Source organism: Oncorhynchus masou, chromosome 13, assembly GCF_036934945.1.
Source record: "Oncorhynchus masou masou isolate Uvic2021 chromosome 13, UVic_Omas_1.1, whole genome shotgun sequence".
Lineage (NCBI taxonomy): Eukaryota > Metazoa > Chordata > Actinopteri > Salmoniformes > Salmonidae > Oncorhynchus > Oncorhynchus masou.
This window is the reverse complement of record NC_088224.1, coordinates 21,659,083-21,680,347: the sequence shown is the minus strand read 5'-3', so window position 1 is coordinate 21,680,347 and position 21,265 is coordinate 21,659,083. Positions and strand designations below refer to the sequence as shown.

Here is a 21,265-nt window from a genome sequence, read left to right as displayed (position 1 = left end):
GAGGATAATGGGAGAGGGAGAGGCTTAGAGAGAGGATAATGGGAGAGGGAGAGGCTTAGAGAGAGGATAATGGGAGAGGGAGAGAGGGGAGAAAATAGTGCCGTTTGCCAGCACAGACACAGTATAAAGGAGAGAAGGACAAGAACAGATCAGGTTGTCTCCTTTTCTAGATACCAGGACAAGATACCAGATACCTGGCCCAAGCTACAGCTAATAGCCAATGTAAGAGCAAGAGTGTTTCTTGGTTAGGCCATGTAGTCAGGACCCTAGTTAATTAAGAATAGAGACACTTCTAACTGCAATGATGTAAATCAAATGATGTCACTTTTGGTTGCATGATGCTAGGTCTTCATGCTGGCAGAGGCAGAGGAAAGCTGGAAGCACGTTGTTCTTTATAGGGATGTTTTTTTATTCTTTCCTACTCTCGATCAGCCGGTCATGTTGAGTTCAGGTGCAGCGACGGGTCAGGGGGAAAGGGTATACCTTAGCTCTGTCTGTCTGCAGACTCTCTTTCTCTGTCTCTCTTTCTCTGCGGGGTATCTCTTTTTCTCTAGCCATCAATCTCTCGCATGAGGTCAGGGGGAAAGGTATACCATATCTCTGTCTGTATGCAGACTCTCTCTCTCTCTGAGTATATCTTTACCTTTACCAGTTGTCTACCTCATCGTGTCAGGGGAAGAAAAGGTATAGCTCTGCCATGATAATTCATTTCTCTGTATGTTTCTCTCTCTCGCTCTTCTCTCACTCCCCGAGTGCTACTCAGGTACACAAATACAGTTGGCCCCTAAATGTCCCCATTCTGGACTGAGCAATGAGATTGACGGTGGCCTCCTTGGGGGTCCCTACACAGACTCTTACATGTGTGAGATTATATGGATTAAAGTCTTTGTGGCCAGTTAGCTCCACTTTAACTCTTAGGGAAATGTAGTAAGCTACACACACACACACACACACACACACACACACACACACACACACACACACACACACACACACACACACACACACACACACACACACACACACACACACATACACACACACACACACACACCTTGCTGTGTGCATGTCTGGTTTAGCACTCAGAACACAGCATGCAGGACTTCACTATGCTCCAGTGGGGTAATCAGTAATTCAAAACCCCCTTACCTGCCCTTTTTCCCTCTCCCCGCATAAAGATCCCTTTTTTCTGTTCTGACACTTTTTCTGTTCTCCTTTCTAGTTTTCCTACCATCTTCCTCTCTGTTCTCTCTCTTTTCTTCACCCCTCCTCTCACCCCCTCTCTAACCTCACCCCTCCTCTCACCCCTCTCTAACCCAACCCCGCCTCTCACCCCTCTCTAACGCAACCCCGCCTCTCACCCCTCTCTAACGCAACCCCTCCTCTTACCTCACCCCTCCTCTCACCCCATCTTTAACCTCTAAAATGTAGAACTAAGAACAGATATAGCCCTTGGTTCACTCCAGACTTGACTGCCCTTGACCAGCACAAAAACAACCTGTGGCGTATTGCCCTAGCTTCAAATAGTCCCCATAATATGCAACATTTCAGGGAAGTCAGGAACCAACACACACTCAGATAGGAAAGCTAAGGCTAGCTTTTTCAAACAGAAATTTGCATCCTGCAGCACTAATTCCAAAAAGTTTTGGAACAAATCCAAAAAGTTCTAATTCCACTAATTCCAAAAAGTTCATGGAGAGTAAGAGTGCCTCCTCCGAGCTGCCCACTGCACTGAGACAAGGAAACCACTGATGAATCCACAATAATCAAGAATTGCAATAAGCATTTCTCTACGGCTGGCCATGCATTCCACCTGGCTACCCAACCCCGGCCAACAGTTCTGCACCCCCGCAGCAACTGGCCCGGGCCCCCCCGCTTCTCCTTCACCCAAATCCAGACAGCTGATGTTCTGAAAGAAATGCAAAATCTGGATTACTACAAGTTAGCTGGGTTACAGAATCTGAACCCTCCATTCCTAAAATTATCCGCCTCCATTGTTGCAACCCCTATTACTAGTTCATTCAACCTCTCTTTCGTATCGTCTGAGATTCCTAAAGACAGGAAAGTGGCTGCGGTCATCCCCCTCTTCAAAGTGGGAGATACTCCAGACCCAAACTGTTACAGACCTATATCCACCCTGCCCTGCTTTTCTAAAGTCTTTGAAAGCCAAGTGAACAAACAGATCACCGACCATTTCGAATCCCACCGTACTTTATCCGCTATGCAATCTGGTTTCCGAGCTGGTCACGGGTGCACCTCAGCCACGCTCAAGGTCCTAAACGATATCATAACCACCATCGATACAAGACAGTACTGCGCAGCCTTCTTCATCGACCTGGCCAAGGCTTTCGACTCTGTCAATCACCGTATTCTTATCGGCAGACTCAACAGCCTTGGTTTCTCTAATGACTGCTTTGAATGCTGCTGGTGATTATCTGATCCACCTCTACGCAGACGACACCATTCTGTATACATCTGTTCCTTCTTTGGACACTATGTTAACAAACTTCCAAACGAGCTTCAATGCCATACAACACTCCTTCCGTGGCCTCCAACTGCTCTTAAATGCTCGTAAAATGAAATGCGTGCTCTTCAACCGATCACTGCCCGCACCTGCCCGCCTAGCATCACTACTTTGGACGGTTCTCACTTGAAGTATGTGGACAACTATAAATACCTAGGTGTCTGGCTAGACTGTAAACTCTCCTTTCAGACTCACATTAAGCATCTCCAATCCAAAGTTAAATCTAGAATCTGCTTCCTATTTCGCAACAAAGCATCCTTCACTCATGCTGCCAAACATACCCTCGTACAACTGACTATCCTACCCATCCTTGACTTCAGCGATGTCATTTACAAAATATCCTCCGACACTCTACTCGGCAAACTGGATGTAGTCTATCACAGTGCCATCCATTTTGTCACCAAAGCCCCATATACTACCCAACACTGCGACCTGTTTACTCTCGTTGGCTGGTCCTCTACATATTCGTTGCCAAACCCACTGGCTCCAGGTCATCTATAAGTCTTTGCTAGGTATAGCTCCGCCTTATCTCAGCTCACTGGTCACCATAGCAACACCTATCCGTAGCACGCGCTCCAGCAGGTATATTTCACTGGTCATCCCCAAAGCCAACACCTAATTTGGCCGCCTTTCCTTCCAGTTCTCTACTGCCAATGACTGGAACGAATTGCAAAAATCACTGTTGTTGGATACTTATACCTCCCTCACTAACTTTAAGCGTCAGCAGGGGTCACTGCAGTACCTGGTTCAAATCCAGGCTGCATCACATCCGGCCGTGATTGGGAGTCCCATAGGGCGGCGCACAATTGGCCCAGTGTAGTCAGGGTTTGGCCGGGATAGGCCGTCATTGTAAATAAGAATGTGTTCTTAACTTTCCTAGTTAAATGTAAAAAGATATGTATACTGTAGCCAAGAAAGTAAAACTAAGTGTATATTGTGTAGTAAGCTGTTTGTAGCCCATGTGCCTCATCCTAATAATTTGGTCCCTTTCTCCCTCATAACTTAGCCTACTGTTCTGACTTGATGGTGCCTACAGCCTTGTCAAAGCCTTCCTTTCTGCTTATATGCCCCCTTTATTTATCCTACGGTTCTGACTTGGTGTACAGGAAAAATACTGTAAGAACGGTCAATTTTCTGAATTCTGTCCCTGTACATTTCAAAAGTGATAAACGAATAGTTATATTGACTATGTCTGTCTTAGCTTGCTCATTAAACGTTTTAATTAATATTACGGATTGCCTCTTATCCGCTCATCGTTCCCTTATTTCATAGTTTGTACATCTCAATTGTCAGTAGAAACCACATTTGTTTAAGCAAGTCAGCCATATCAGTTGTGTTTAAAAGTCAGTAAATTAGGCACAATTAATAGTTTTGCTGCCAGACATGGCTCTGATAGCCAGGTGTAGCATTGGGAAGTATTCACTCCATGGTGCTGTAAAGAAAATTCTGCTGTTGGGACAGCTTTATGTAGGCCCTAACAGTTTGTGGGCACTGTTTGTCACAATTATAGTGCAATTAATGTATTGTTTAGTGTTGTGTTGTATATTGGCTTTGCTGGCATGCATCCCACATTTTGGGGGGGAGTTTGCCCCACCAATTATTTACATGCTAAAATTGCCACTTCCCCCATGAGGTAGTGAGAGAGGGTTGTCCATAAATGGTGGTCATAATCATTACCACCCTCTGTCTAAAGAGGTTCATACATCCCTCCCCATAACCTGTCACACCCCAACCAATCCATCTTAGCCTACTTCTCTCAACGGTACCACAGCAGTGCCCAGAGGCAAAGAGGATGATGGAAAATGTAAGAGTACTCAACGGGACAGTGTAAGCAACTTGCATCACGCCTCGGCAGGTCCCCGACAGCGTTAAATGGATAATTTATTTCTAATCATTCTGTTAAATGTGTAACCAGCTGTGAGGAATATAGGACCTCTTTTGTGGTTACCGTCTGAGGCCAATGTTTTCCTATGTAACACTCGGAGAGAGGGAAAGAAAGGGAGAAAGGGAGAGGGAGTTAATTTAGCGAAGCCTTCATTGGACTTTCCACTCAACGACTGTTAGTGCGACGACTGATAATGTGTCATACATCAAGCATTAGACACACACACTTACTTAGGCACACATACGCACACACTCATGGAGTACTATCACTCAAAACACACACACACTCAAGGGCATACACACACATTCACAGGCACAAACAAGCAAAGTAATGGGTGGACACATGCACATGCACACGCACAGTCACACATGCAAGCACACACAAACACACACATGTGAATGGTCATACTGTTTCCCCCAGGGCTAGACGGTCATCAGCGAGTGATTATTTATACAAACAGTGGTTCAAACCGTGAGTAATGTGTTCAAAGAGACCACAAGCTGCGACTGCAACTTTAGTAATATGTAGTTAGCTGAAACCGGAAGGGTGTTACGACCTGACTGCCACTCAGGATGACGGAGAGATTACCTCATAGTGAAAAGGTGATTCTCCAAATAAAAACCCACACGCTCAACTTCCTCACACAAACCCTGCGTCTCAATAAGAACAGTGTGTTAAGTCACCAGTGTGGTACAAATGGTACACAGGCACACACACACACACACACACACACACACACACACACACACACACACACACACACACACACACACACACACACACACACACACACACACACACACACACACACACACACACACACACACACACACACACACACACACACACACACACACACACACACACTCTGTCGTGCACACACAGGCACATCATACTCAATAAGCAGTCTGTGTGTCAAAAGGGCATGTCAAAATGGCTTACATACTGAACAACAGCTGTTTGTAAGACTGGGTGTGTTTGTATTCGCTTCATATGAGTGTGTGTAGTGTTTGTTTGGTGTTTACAAGTGCCCCTCTCGATTGGACTGCATTGTAATCATGCGGCTTGTAAAGCTATTAACACTGTCACTCAGCCTAGCCCTTGTGGGCTGTGTGTTTTTGCTTTGCCTACTCCCTCTAAGACTGGATTGATGTTTAGTTATACTACCACTAATTGGCTGAGAGAGTGGCATAGGAAAGTTATTTTCAGCTGTCCGTGTCATGTTTCTATCCTCGGTTAAGAGTCAGCATTCAGATTGTAACAGTGGGCTCATAGTAATTGCTGGAATGGAATAATTCCATTAATTCCACTGCAGTCATTACATTGACCTGTCTTCCAATTTCAAGTGAGCCCAGGTGCCAATGGATTGTAAGGTATTTCAATGGGAAGTAAGGTACTTAGGAAAAGTGCTTTCTTTCAGTATTGAGCTGAAGTAGAGCAGATTCACTAGGGCCTTACTGAAGTAGGGTGCTTCAATTGCTGAGGTGAGACATTGGGTATTGCTTTGTGGTTGTGGTCTATAAGTTAATATGGTTATGCTCTAGGTTGAAGTTTGCCAATAGTGGACAGTTCTGCTGTAATGTGGTTGAAGTTGAGATCTGGTTGTACACATGTGGTTGTGGTTAAGGTATGGTGAAGCTCTCCAGTTATGCCATGTGGTTGTGGTTGAGGTTTGGTCATGATCTCCAGCATTGTGATGTCGTAGTGGTTGAAGAGTGGTAGTGTTCACCAGTTATTCTATTGGAGTAAAACAAACTTTTCAGGAAGTCAACACCAGCCATATTCTACCAAGAAATAGAAAAAAAATCCATATTTTACCATTGATGGGTTCTACATGGAACCCAAAAGGGTTCTACATGGAACAAAGAAGGGTTCTCCTATGGTGACAGACGAAGAACCTTTTTGGAACCCTTTTTTTCTACGAGTGTAGAGTCGTTAGATATTCAAATGTTTGCATCAACAAGTTTTTGGGGCTAATGTGTGTGTGTGTTCAAGACTGAGTGTGTGTGTTCCCCAGGCCGGCAGCAGACTGGGACACACCAGCCACACAGGACTTTGTCTGCAGAGCTTTTCAAGAAAAACATTTGATAAACAGATTGTGTGGCGGTTGTGGAGCAGCAGACCAGTGTGTGTGTGTGTGTGTGTGTGTGTGTGTGTGTGTGTGTGTGTGTGTGTGTGTGTGTGTGTGTGTGTGTGTGTGTGTGTGTGTGTGTGAATGTTCAGACGCCTGCAGGACGCTGGGCACAGTAACACTCGTCTGCATTACTCTCACCACAAAACAACACACCCTTAGCCAGCCAAGAACCAACCACTGGGCTACCACTGTTCTCTCTCTCTCTCTGTCTCTCTGTCTCTCTCTCTATGTCTCTCTGTCTCTCTCTGTCTCTCTGGTGATCATGTTTTTCCTGGATTGGGCTCTAGATCCAAACAGTATGAGTAGTGAGAGGAAGTCAGTCTTTTTCAGCGGGATTCGACACGCACACGACACACACACACACGCACACACACACCAGACATGACTAATTACAAGAGCTTGGTGAAGGCTTTGAAAAACCCAGCCTAACCTGGCTGTAGAATCAGACATCAACCACCAAACGATTTGCTCACTAGCACCAAACAACCACAGGAAAAGAGTGGAGCTACTAAACAGAACCAGATATGAACTTACCACACGCGGTGATGGAGCGAACACCATTTGAAGTACTTAGCACAGACACTTCCTTAGAACCTAGTGCTTAGAACCAAAATGCTGGGTTTCAAAAACTATACAGATCAAAATACAGAGTTTTGCAGAATAAGAACCAATATGTTATTTGATGCGATTTAATAAGTAGGTAAGCAGCACCCTTGATGGCTAAAACGCCCTTAAAATGGCTTTGGCCAAACTCTATCAAAACAGTTTAGTGTCCAAGGCTTAACGAGAACGACTTGAAGTATGTGGCAGTGTGGGCTCCTACTACTACTAGACAAAGTTATAGTCCTCCAGAAATAATTTAAATAAAACACTACAGCACAGTAACCCAAGTCCAACCACCAAACTTCGGGCTTCAAACCGCCTGATGGTCGCAGTGCGAGCATCACTGTGAAGTCAAAAGCCCTCCTTCAGAATACCAGAGAGAACAATAAAGATGGAAGAGAGGATGAGGGATGTGTGAAATGAAAGAGCGGAGGATAGCCAGAGAAGTGCAGTGATGAAGGGAGCATATGGAACAAGGGATAGATAAAAGATTGGAAGGAGAGGGGAGGTGAGCCAGCGAACTACCAGAGAATAAGGGCAGCTCATTTCTCAGAGTGCCCAGAGAGGAGCCCTGCTGTATGTGGAAACATAGTCTTGGGTTGCCATACCTCCAAAAACAAGTCATTGTCACGCCTCCCTTGGAGGTCTGCAGAATTTTGAACTGCAAAAACGGTTTGAATGGTCCACTGACTCCCAGTGGCAAGATTTGAATTTGTTGTAACATTTTAATTAAACTTCTTGACGCACGGATTAATTAAACCTAGCTCATCAACAACCGCTGAATGGCAGAGCACCAAATTCAAATAAAATTACCCCAAAAAATTATATTCATGAAATCACAAGTGCAATATAGCAAAACACATCTTAGCTTGTTGTTAATCCACCTGTCATGTCAAATCTTGAAAATATGCTTTACAGCGACAGCAATCCAAGCGTTTGTGTGAGTTTATCGATCACTAGACAAAGCATTATGAACACCTAGCATCAAAGTAGCTTGGTCACGAAAATCAGAAAAGCAATAAAATGAATCGCTTACCTTTGATGATCTTCGGATGGTTGCACTCACGAGACTCCCAGTTACACAATAAATGTTCCTTTTGTTCCATAAAGATTATTTTTAAATCCAAAATACCTCCATATGTTTGGTGCGTTATATTCAGAAATCCACAGGCTCGAGCGGTCACGACATTGCAGACGAAAATTCCAAATAGTATCCGGAATGTCCACAGAAACATGTCAAACGTTTTTTATAATCAATCCTCGGGTTGTTTTTGAAATATATAATCGATAATATATCAACCGGCACTGTCCCTTTTTCAGTAGGAGAGGGAGACACAATGGCTGCCTAAGCTCTGTTGCGCAAGCAAAACTCATGCGAACACCCAGCTATCCACTGACGCGATGTTATCCTTCTCGCTCATTTTTCAAAATAAAAGCCTGAAACTATGTCTAAAGACTGTTGACACCTTGAGGAAGCGATAGGAAAAGGAATCTGGTTGATAACCCTTTAAATGGAGCGAAGGCAGGCTATGGAACATGGAGCTTTCAAAATAGAAGCCACTTTCCTCAGGTTTTCGCCTGCAATATCAGTTCTGTTCTACTCAGACAATATTTTGACAGTTTTGGAAACTTTAGAGTGTTTTTTATCCTAATCTGACAATTATATGCATATTCTAGATTCTGGGGCTGAGAAATAGGCCGTTTACTTTGGGAACGTTATTTTTCCAAACATAAAAATAGTGCCCCCTAGTTTCAAGAGGTTGAACCCTCTCAACAAACGCCAATAGAAGGGCTGCTGTGTGCTATGTTCGTCATTGTTTTCCATCTGGGAAGTTGTTGTTGCCTATGCTAGTTTCAAGTGCTAGTTTTCAAGTTATCGAGTGTGGTCTACAGTCCGCAATTTATATTTATTGAAATTGAAAGTGGATTACGCTGTTAATTGGTGGCAAACACACTTTTTTTCCTTGTCTCCATTCGTCCACATGTCTTATGGCTGTGCTTTGCTACCATCTAAAATATTGTGAAGATAGACCCTTATTTAGTTTTTTAAGGGACCAAAAAACAGAGGCAGTGGAAGAACTTATTCAAGTAAGTAAAATTATGTATTATTAGCTAGCTAGCCACTTTTTAGGCCAGGGATCATTGACTAGATTCAAATTACAAATAATTTGTTGACTGCAAATTGACCGCCCAAACAGATATAATGTTTGACTAAATCCTAATAATTTCACGCCCTACTTACATTTGTATACGATCACGTGTCTCTCTGTTATGCGTGGGAATAATTGGGAAGAGATGTCTTACATTAAAATGACTTGGTGCTGATTTCCTGGTGTTTTTAATGAAAATGTAAATATCAAAAAATATTATTATTTATTTATTTGTTTTCTCACAAAACTCAGGGGACCAAATGAAATCACCCGCGGGCCAAATTAGGTCTGCAGGCTGCCAGTTAGGGAACACTGTTGAAGGCTAACTCAACTGAGCTGCTAACTAAGTTACTTACATGTAATTAGCTGGTTAGCTAGCTAATAGGAAGTTATCTTGATATAATCATTGTAAATTAAGAACACAGTCTGCATATACATTTGTAGATAACAGCCATGGAAGAAGGTGAAATTACAGGTCCAACTGTCGGTAGATGGAGAGTGTAGGCTACTCAAAAGGGCAGGTCATTTTGTGGAGGACATTATTATTTGTCTCTGTCTCTGTGCTTCCTGCTTTATGGAGGCGTAGTCCATGTCTCTCTGCCTCCTGCTTTAAGGAGGTGTAGTCCCTGTCTCTCTGCCTCCTGCTTTATGGAGGCGTAGTCCCTGTCTCTCTGCCTCCTGCTTTAAGGAGGTGTAGTCCCTGTCTCTCTGCCTCCTGCTTTATGGAGGCGTAGTCCCTGTCTCTCTGCCTCCTGCTTTATGGAGGCGTAGTCCCTGTCTCTCTGCCTCCTACTTTATGGAGGTGTAGTCCCTGTCTCTCTGCTTCCTGCTTTATGGTGTAGTCCCTGTCTCTCTGCTTCCTGCTTTATGGAGGTGTAGTCCCTGTCTCTCTGCTTCCTGCTTTATGGAGGTGGAGACCCTGTCTCTCTGCTTCCTGCTATATGGAGGTGTAGTCCCTGTCTCTCTGCTTCCTGCTTTATGGAGGTGTAGACCCTGTCTCTCTGCTTCCTGCTTTATGGAGGTGGAGACCCTGTCTCTCTGCTTCCTGCTATATGGAGGTGTAGTCCCTGTCTCTCTGCTTCCTGCATTATGGAGGTGTAGACCCTGTCTCTCTGAATCCTGCTATATGGAGGTGTAGAAACATCAGGGTATTCTCGGGCAGGGTTGGGATTTCCACTTATGTCAATTCTAATCATTAGAGAGCTTCTGAAAACCAACAGTCGCAAAACAAAAATGACAGGATGAAAAGGGAGGAGAGGAAATCGTCCTATTTTCACACCCTTGGATGCATCCACTTTATGTTTCGCACACACACACACACACACACACACACACACACACACACACACACACACACACACACACACACACACACACACACACACACACACACTCACACACACACACACACACACACACACCCTCACACACCCTCACACACACGCACAGTGGTGGTTTCCCCTCTTGCACCTGATCAGGGTTCTGTAAATATTTGGTGGTGGTAACATGAGGATGAAACGATAAATTAAAGCAAACAGGCCCAGAGGAGCTCTAACAGGTAAAACAAACATTAAGCCAGGAACACGTTAGCGCAGACCCAGACCTGACACGGCCATCATGGCACCTGGGTGGGTCCAAAAACACACTTAAAAATGTACAGCACACACACATATCCAGTAAACACATGAAAGGACACATACAGTACACACACAAACACACAAACACAAACACACGCGGATGGATGATACACATGGATTTGAATTACATCCTTGGCTGTCCTCATGGCACTCAACTTAGGTTGTTGAACATTGAACACTGGCAGTAGAGTTCTAATGCTACCTAAGCCGACCCACTGGCAGTAGAGTTGTAATGCCAATCAGACCAACCCACTGGCAGTAGAGTTCTAATGCCAATCAGACCAACCCACTGGCAGTAGAGTTCTATTATTAATCAGACCAACGAACTGGCAGGAGAGTTCTAATATTAATCAGACCAACCCACTGGCAGTAGAGTTCTACTACTAATCAGACCAACCCACTGGCGGTAGAGTTCTAATATTAATCAGACCAACCCACTGGCAGTAGAGTTCTACTACTAACCAGACCAACCCACTGGCAGTAGAATTCTAATATTTATCAGACCGGCCCACTGGCAGTAGAGTTATACTATTAATCAGGCTGACCCACTGGTAGTAGAGTTCTAATATTAATCAGACCAACCACTGGCAGTAGAGTTCTAATATTAATCAGACCAACCACTGGCAGTAGAGTTCCACTACTAATCAGACCACCCCACTGGCAGTAGAGTTCTAATATTAATCAGACCAACCCACTGGCAGTAGAGTTCTAATATTAATCAGACCAACCCACTGGCAGTAGAGTTCTAATATTAATCAGACCAACCCACTGGTAGTAGAGTTCTAATATTAATCAGACCAACCCACTGGCAGTAGAGTTCTAATATTAATCAGACCAACCCACTGGCAGTAGAGTTCTAATATTAATCAGACCAACCCACTGGCGGTGGAGTTCTAATATTAATCAGACCAACCCACTGGCAGTAGAGTTCTACTACTAATCAGACCAACCCACTGGTAGTAGAGTTCTAATATTAATCAGACCAACCCACTGGCAGTAGAGTTCTAATATTAATCAGACCAACCCACTGGCGGTAGAGTTCTAATATTAATCAGACCAACCCACTGGCAGTAGAGTTCTAATATTAATCAGACCAACCCACTGGCAGTAGAGTTCTACTACTAATCAGACCAACCCACTGGTAGTAGAGTTCTAATATTAATCAGACCAACCCACTGGTAGTAGAGTTCTAATATTAATCAGACCAACCCACTGGTAGTAGAGTTCTAATATTAATCAGGCTGACCCACTGGCAGTAGAGTTCTACTACTAATCAGACCAACCAACTGGTTGTAGAGTTCTACTACTAATCAGACCAACCCACTGGCAGTAGAGTTCTACTACTAATCAGACCAACCCACTGGCAGTAGAGTTCTACTACTAATTAGACTGACCCACTGGCAGTAGAGTTCTAGTGCTACCTACCTAGACCGACCCACTGTCAGTAGAGTTCTAATGCTACCTACCTAGACCGACCCCCACTGGCAGTAGAGCTCTACTACTAATCAGACCAACCCACTGGCAGTAGAGTTCTACTACTAATTAGACCGACCCACTGGCAGTAGAGTTCTAATGCTACCTACCTAGACCGACCCACTGGCAGTAGAGCTATATTACTAATTAGACCGACCCACTGGCAGTAGAGTTCTACTACTATTCAGACCAACCCACTGGCAGTAGAGTTCTAATATTAATCAGGCTGACCCACTGGCAGTAAAGTTCTAATATTAATCAGACCACCCCACTGGCAGTAGAGTTCTAATATTAATCAGACCGACCCACTGGCAGTAGAGTTCTACTACTATTCAGACCAACCCACTGGCAGTAGAGTTCTAATATTAATCAGGCTGACCCACTGGCAGTAAAGTTCTAATATTAATCAGACCAACCACTGGCAGTAGAGTTCTACTACTAATCAGACCACCCCACCGGCAGTAGAGTTCTAATATTAATCAGACCAACCCACTGGTAGTAGAGTTCAAATATTAATCAGACAAACCCACTGGCAGTAGAGTTCTAATATTAATCAGACCAACCCACTGGTAGTAGAGTTCTAATATTAATCAGACCACCCCACTGGCAGTAGAGTTCTAATATTAATCAGACCACCCCACTGGCAGTAGAGTTCTACTACTAATCAGACCACCCCACTGGCAGTAGAGTTCTAATATTAATCAGACCAACCCACTGGCAGTAGAGTTCTATTACTAATTAGACGAACCCACTTGCAGTAGAGTTCTACTACTAATCAGACCATCAGACCACCCCACTGGCAGTAGAGTTCTACTATTAATAATGGCAGACTAATATTAATCAGACCAACCCACTGGCAGTAGAGTTCTACTATAATCAGACCAACCCACTGGCAGTAGAGTTCTACTACTAATCAGACCAACCCACTGGCAGTAGAGTTCTACTACTAATAACCGACCCACTAATTCAGACCACCCACTGGCAGTAGAGTTCTAATACAATTAGACCGACCCACTGGCAGTAGAGTTCTAATGCTACCTAATTGACCGACCCACTGGCAGTAGAGTTCTAATGCAACCCGACCCACTGGCAGTAGAGTTCTAATGGGACCTATCTAGACCGACCCACTGGCAGTAGATTCTAATGACCTATCTAGACCCCACTGGCAGTAGAGTTCTAATGGGACCTATCTAGAACGACCCACTGGCAAGTTCTAGACCTAACGACCCACTGGCAGTAGAGTTCTAATGCTACTAACCGACCCACTGGCAGTAGAGTTCTAATGCAACCCACTGGCAGTAGAGTTCTATCTAGAACGACCCACTGGCAGTAGAGTTCTAATGCTACCGACCCACTGGCAGTAGAGTTCTAATGCAACCTATCGACCCCCACTGGCAGTAGAGTTATAGTAGAGCTAGAGTTCTAAATACTAATCTAGACCGACCCACTGGCACTAATATTAATCCCACTGGCAGTAGAGTTATAATATTAATCAGGCTGACCCACTGGCAGTAGAGTTCAACTACTAATCAGACCACCCCACTGGCAGTAGAGTTCTAATATTAATCAGACCAACCCACTGGCAGTAGAGTTCAATTACTAATTAGACCGACCCACTGGCAGTAGAGTTCTACTACTAATCAGACCAACCCACTGGCAGTAGAGTTCTAATATTAATCAGACCAACCCACTGGTAGTAGAGTTCTAATAGAATTAGAGCAACCCACTGGCAGTAGAGTTCTAATATTAATCAGACCAACCCACTGGCAGTAGAGTTCTACTACTAATCAGACCAACCCACTGGCAGTAGAGTTCTAATATTAATCAGACCAACCCACTGGCAGTAGAGTTCTAGACCAACCCACTGGCAGTCTACTATTAATCAGACCACTACCCACTGGGCAGTAGAGTTGTACTACTAATAAACCGACCCACTGGCGGTAGAGTTCTGCTACTAATCAGACTGACCCACTGGCATTAGAGTTCTACTACTAATTAGACCGACCCACTGGCAGTAGAGTTCTAATGCTATCTACCTAGACCGATCCACTGGCAGTAGAGTTCTAATACTAATCAGACCGACCCACTGGCAGTAGAGTTCTAATATTAATCGACCTACCTTGAGAGTTCCCCTACCTGACCGACCCACTGGCAGTAGAGTTCTAATGCCTATCTAGACCTACCTAGACCGACCCACTGGCAGTAGAGTTCTAATGCGACCTACCTAGACCGACCCACTGGCAGTAGAGTTCTAAAGCGACCTATCTAGAACGACCCACTGGCAGTAGAGTTCTAATGCGACCTATCTAGAACGACCCACTGGCAGTAGAGTTCTAATGCAACCTATCTAGAACTACCCACTGGCAGTCGAGTTCTAATGCGACCTATCTAGAACGACCCACTGGCAGTAGAGTTTTAATGGGACCTATCTAGAACGACCCACTGGCATGGATTCCGATAAGCAGAGATGTGAATATTATCCTGCTTCATCGCTGTATCAAGTTGTTTTTTGTCAGTCAAGAGAATATTATTTTGTTTTCCAGAATCACCAAAACTCTCTCTCAATTCAATGTCAATTTAAGTTGCTTTATTGGCATGGGCAACAACTCTCTCTCCAATCACCATAATCATTAATTCATCTCTCCAACTGTCCTTTTTCTCATTCTCTCCATTCCAGTTGTTAGTGGCTGAGCCTGGAGCCTGGGAGCCTAATGACCATGCTGTTGGCTCCTGTCTGTGTGCTTCTGCTGCTGGGAGGCCGTGTCTTTGGGGGAGGCTACCCCCCCATGCCCCAGATGAAGTACATGCAGCCCATGATGAAGGGCCCCGTGGGACCCCCCTTCCGAGAGGGCAAGGGACAGTACCTCGGTGAGTATGTGTGTTTGTAAGTGTGTGTGTAATGTATGTGTGTGTGTCTTTTTGGTTTTACTATCTAAACAAGGACAATTCGGATAATTGGGGATATTTCGCCGGTCCCCACAGGGGAAAAGGCTATTTTAGGCTTAGGGGTTAGGTTTAGGGTTAGGGTTAGGGGTTAGGGAAAATACATTTTGAGCGGGAATCAATTGTTTGGTCCCCATGAGAATAGTGAAACAAATGTGTGTGTGTGTGTGTGTGTTTGTGCATGTGTGTATGTGTGTGTGTGCGTGTGTGTGCATGTTTGTGTGTGAAGTATGTCATCCAGTGTTAAAGGTATGCAGAGTGAACAGATGCTAACATATGGAAATGTTTTAAGATGATCATACTATGGATCATTTAGCTAATTTTAGGACCCCTTTATGTATATAAAAAAAGACAATCTAAAGAAATATATGATCAAATATTGAATTTGGCCTTTATTACTATAGCCTGTTGATGAATAACACATTCATAAATTCCCCCAAAAATGTATCTAAGAAATAAGGTTTTGAAGTGTCTGTCCTATATTTAGGAGATATATGAAATATATAAGAAAGCTCAGCAAATATATATACCCTTTTCTTTATATATATATATATATATATATATATATGTATATGTACAGTACCAGTCAATTTTGAACACACCTATTCATTCAATGGTTTTTCTTTATTTTTACTATTTTCTACGTTGTGGAATGATAGTGTAGGTATCACAACTAGGAAATAACACATATGAAATCCTGTAGTTTGCAAAAAAGTGTTAAACATATTTTATATTTGAGATTATTCAAAGTAGGCACCCTTTGCTTTCATGACAGCTTTGCACACTCTTGGCATTCTCTCAATCAGCTTCATAAGGTAGTCACCTGGAATGCATTTCAATTAACAGGTGTGTCTTGTTAATTTGTGGAATTTCTTTCGTCCTTAATGCATTTGAGCCAACAGGGTTCTCCTTTGCCTAGATAATCCATCCACCTGACAGATGTGGCATATCATGAAGCTGATTAAACAGCATGATCATTAAACATGTGCACCTTGTGCTGGGGACAATAAAAGGCCGCTGCTCAGTTTTGTCACACAACACAATGCTACAGATGTCTTAAGATTTGAGGGAGCATGCAATTGGCATGCTGACTGAAGGAATGTCCATCAGAACTGTTGCCCGAGAATTAAATGTTAATTTCTCTTCCATAAACTGCCTCCAATATAATTTTTGCGAATTTGGCAGTATGCTCAACCAGACCTCCACATTCGGATTCTTCACCTGCGGAATTGTCTGAGACCAGCCACCTGGAAAGCTGATGAAAATGTGGGTTTGCACAATCAAAGAATTTCTGCACAAACTGTTAGAAACCGTCACACGGAAGCTGATCCGCGTGCTCATAGTCCTCACCTAGGTCTTGACCTCACTGCAGTTCGGCATCGTAACAACTTCAGTGGGCAAATGATCAGCTTCAATGGCCACTGGCATGCTGGAGAAGTTTGCTCTTCAAGGATGAAATCTGGTTTCAACTGTACCGGGCAGACGGCAGAAGGCGGCTTGTGGGCGAGCTGTTTTCTGATGTCAACAAACACAATTGCATTTTATTGATTGCAATTTGAATGCACAGAGACACCGTGACGAGATCCTGATCCTGACGAGATCCCGCTGCCATAACCTCATATTTCAGCATGATAATGCACGGCCCCATGTCGCAAGGATCTGTACACAATTCCTGGATGCTGAAAATGTCCCAGTTCTTCTACAGCCTGCATACTCACCAGAGATGTCACCCATTGAGCATGTTTGGGATGCTCTGGATCGCCGTGCAGGACAGTGTGTTAACATTCCCACCAATATCCAGCAACTTCACACAAACAATCAAGAGGAGTGTGACGAGATTCCATAGGCCACAATCAACAGCCTGATCAACTCTATGTGAAGATGTGTCGCGCTGCGTGACGTCACACCAGACACTGACTGTTTTTTTATCCACCTTCCTGCATATTTTTAAGGTATCAGTGACCAACAGATGCATATCATGTTGAAATCATGTGATGTGAAATCCATAGATTAGGGCCTAATGAATGTATTTCAATTGACTGATTTCCTTATATGAACTGTAACTCTTGGACATTGTTGCATGTTGCTTTAATATTTTTGGTTCAGCATAGTTTTTTGGCCAAACCGTTCGGATGCTATAGAGGTTTTCGTGAGAAGATCTGACAAACACCGCAGTAGCTCGGCCGCCTTCTACTGCAGATGCGAAAGGCCGACATAGGCGGACATGATGGATTGAGACGCAGCCCAAGCTGATATCTCAGCTGGGATTCTTTTGTTGTGTTATTTAGATTGACATATGGGAGAGGATTAACTCTTAAGGATTAACCTATAGCTTTAACCTTACATAGAAGCCTCTGCCTGTATAAGCCACAGCCATGATTGAATGCATATGAATGCTAAGATGTGCCTCGCAGCTTCTGTGTTGACTGGTTTTCGGAAGCTCAGGGTCAGAAAAATAGACTAAATGTACAGCAGAGAGATGAGACAATAAAAGAAATGAGAAGGGAAAAGATGAGGAGCGTGGGAAAAGAGGAGGAGCATGGGAAAAGAAGAGGAGCATGGAAAAAGAGGAGGAACATGGGAAAAGAGGAGGAACATGGGAAAAGAGGAGGAGCATGGTAAAAGAGGAGGAACATGGGAAAAGAGGAGGAGTGTGGGAAAAGAAGAGGATTATGGAAAAAGAGGAGGAACATGGGAAAAGAGGAGGAACATGGGAAAAGAGGAGGAGCGTGGGAAAAGAAGAGGATTATGGAAAAAGAGGAGGAACATGGGAAAAGAGGAGGAACATGGGAAAAGAGGAGGAGCATGGTAAAAGAGGAGGAACATGGGAAAAGAGGAGGAGCATGGGAAAAGAGGAGGAGCATGGAAAAAGAGGAGGAACATGGGAAAAGAGGAGGAACATGGTAAAAGAGGAGGAACATGGGAAAAGAGGAGGAGTGTGGGAAAAGAGGAGGAACATGGTAAAAGAGGAGGAACATGGGAAAAGAGGAGGAGTGTGGGAAAAGAAGAGGATTATGGAAAAAGAGGAGGAACATGGGAAAAGAGGAGGAACATGGGAAAAGAGGAGGAGCATGGTAAAAGAGGAGGAACATGGGAAAAGAGGAGGAACATGGGAAAAGAGGAAAAAAAGATGAGGAAAAGAGGAGCATGGTAAAAGAGGAGGAACATGGGAAAAAGCAGGAGCATGGTAAAAGAGGAGGAACATGGGAAAAGAGGAGGCGCATGGGAAAAAGCAGCAGTGGAGCATGGTAAAAGAGGAGGCGCATGGGAAAATGGAGGAGGAACATGGTAAAAGAGGAGGAACATGGGAAAAAAGCAGGAGCATGGTAAAAGAGGAGGAAAAGAGGAGGAACATAAAAGAGGAGGAACATGGGAAAAAAGCAGGAGCATGGTAAAAGAGGAGGCGCATGGGAAAAGATGGAGGAACATGGAGGCGGGAAAAATGAGGAACATGGGAAAAGAGGAGGCGCATGGGAAAAAAGCAGTAGCATGGAAAAAGAGGAGGAACATGGGAAAAGAGGAGGAGCATGGGAAAAGAGGAGGAACACGGGAAAAGAGGAGGAGCATGGGAAAAGAGGAGGAACATGGGAAAAGAGGATGAACATGGGAAAAGAGGAGCATAAGAAAAGAGGAGGAACATGGGAAAAGAAGAGGAGCATGGGAAAAGAGGAGGAGCATGGGAAAAGAGGAGGAACATGGGAAAAGAGGAGGAGCATGGGAAAAGAGGAGGAACATGGGAAAAGAGGAACATGGGAAAAGAGGAGGGACATGGGAAAAGAGGAGGAGCATGGGAAAAGAGGAGGAACACGGGAAAAGAGGAGGAGCATGGGAAAAAATGAGGAACATGGGAAAAAATGAGGAACATGGGAAAAGAAGAGGAGCATGGGAAAAGAGGAGGAGCATAGGAAAAAAGCAGGAGCATGGGAAAAGAGGAGGAACATGGGAAAAGAGGAGGCGCATGGGAAAAGAGGAGGCACATGGGAAAAAAGCAGGAGCATGGAAAAAGAGGAGGAACATGGGAAAAGAGGAGGAACATGGGAAAAGAGGAGGAACATGGGAAAAGAGGAGGAACATGGGAAAAGAGAGGAAAAGGAGAGCATTGGAAAAGATGGGAAAAGAGGAGGAACATAGGAAAAAAGGAGGAGCATGGTAAAGAGAGGAGGAACATGGGAAAAGAGGAGGAGCATGGGAAAAGAGGAGGAACATGGGAAAAGAGGAGGAGCATGGGAAAAGAGGAGGAACATGGGAAAAGAGGAGGAACATGGGAAAAGAGGAGGAACATGGGAAAAGAGGAGGAGCATGGGAAAAGAGGAGGAACATGGGAAAAGAGGAGGAACATGGGAAAAGAGGAGGAACATGGGAAAAGAGGAGGAGCATAGGAAAAGAGGAGGAACACGGGAAAATAGGAGGAGCATGGGAAAAGAGGAGGAGCATGGGAAAAGAGAAAGAAGGCACATGGGAAAAAAGCAGAGGAGCATGGGAAAAGAGGAGGAGCATGGGAAAAGAGGAGGAATGGGAAAAGAGGAGGAGCATGGGAAAAGAGGAGGAACATGGGAAAAGAGGAGGAACATGGGAAAAGAGGAGCATAGGAAAAGAGGAGGAACACGGGAAAATAGGAGGAGCATGGGAAAAGAGGAGGAGCATGGGAAAAGAGGAGGAGCATGGGGAAAGAGGAGGAGCATGGGAAAAGAGGAGGAGCATGGGAAAAGAGGAGGAGCATGGGAAAAGAGGAGGAATATGGGAAAAGAGGAGGAGCATGGGAAAAGAGGAGGAACATGGGAAAAGAGGAGGAGCATGGGAAAAGAGGAGGAACATGGGAAAAGAGGAGGAACATGGGAAAAGAGGAGGCACATTGGAAAAGAGGAGCATAGGAAAAGAGGAGAAACATGGGAAAAGAAGAGGCGCATGGGAAAAGAGGAACATGGGAAAAGAGGAGGAACATGGGAAAAGAGGAGGAACATGGGAAAAGAGGAGGAACATGGGAAAAGAGGAGGAACATGGGAAAAGAGGAGGAGCATGGGAAAAGAGGAGGAACATGGGAAAAGAGGAGGAGCATGGGAAAAGAGGAGGAGCATGGGAAAAGAGGAGGAACATGGGAAAAGAGGAGGAGCATGGGAAAAGAGGAGGAACATTGGAAAAGAGGAGGAGCATGGGAAAAGTGGAGAGGAGGCACTAGAGGAGGGGATGGAGAGAAGAAAGTGGAAGGAGAGGAGAGGGAGAAGTTGGTCTGTGAATGGAAATTGGATGGTTAGAAATAGGGAAATGTTGATGATGACAGAGCCATAGAGAACTTTATGTTCCCTGACAGTGAAAGTGAGGGTGACAATGTGCCTCTCTTCTAGGAAAACAGAGAGATAAGTTAGATAAAAGAAAGAAGCCAACGCTCCCCATATCTTTCATTGTAGACAGAGAGGGTAAAAGTTCAACACGTACAATGGTTAGCATATGATTACAATGGTTAGCATGTGATTACAATGGTTAGCATGTGATTACAATGGTTAGCATGTGATTACAATGGTTAGCATGTGATTACAATGGTTAGCATGTGTAGGATGTAAACTGTAAATGTAAGCAAAGCAATGATGGTTTTCCCTAATTTCTTACAAATTGTTAGTTCAGATAGAGTTGTCTCACTCAGTTCAGCTCAATATACACTCCCAATATAGTTATCCTGCTTTGTTATAGCAGTCTTTACTAACATATTATAACCTTAGCTATTGATCCATCCAAATCCATTTTCTTGTATTTCAATCCCAATTGAGGTTGCTAGTAGCACTTCGCTGCCTCACACAGATGGCCAGTAGTACCTCATGATCTACAGTATATACAGTAAAATATCCAAACATTGTTTCAACAGTACAAAGTACAGGCAGGACAAAATATAATCAGAAACAGACATTAAAGAGCGACTGCCCC

The 21,265-nt window shown here is 44.1% G+C and overlaps 1 protein-coding gene across 1 annotated transcript in view; it reads left to right on the top strand.

The window, feature by feature from the left end:
• LOC135551895 (collagen alpha-2(VIII) chain-like) overlaps positions 1–21,265 on the top strand; it is a 155,018-nt gene that overhangs the window by 88,544 nt on the left and 45,209 nt on the right. Inside the window, exon 2 of the mRNA XM_064983171.1 lies at positions 15,084–15,274. Coding sequence (XP_064839243.1) covers positions 15,118–15,274 — 157 coding nt within the window. The 5' untranslated portion in view covers positions 15,084–15,117. The remainder of the gene's footprint in view (positions 1–15,083; positions 15,275–21,265) is intronic.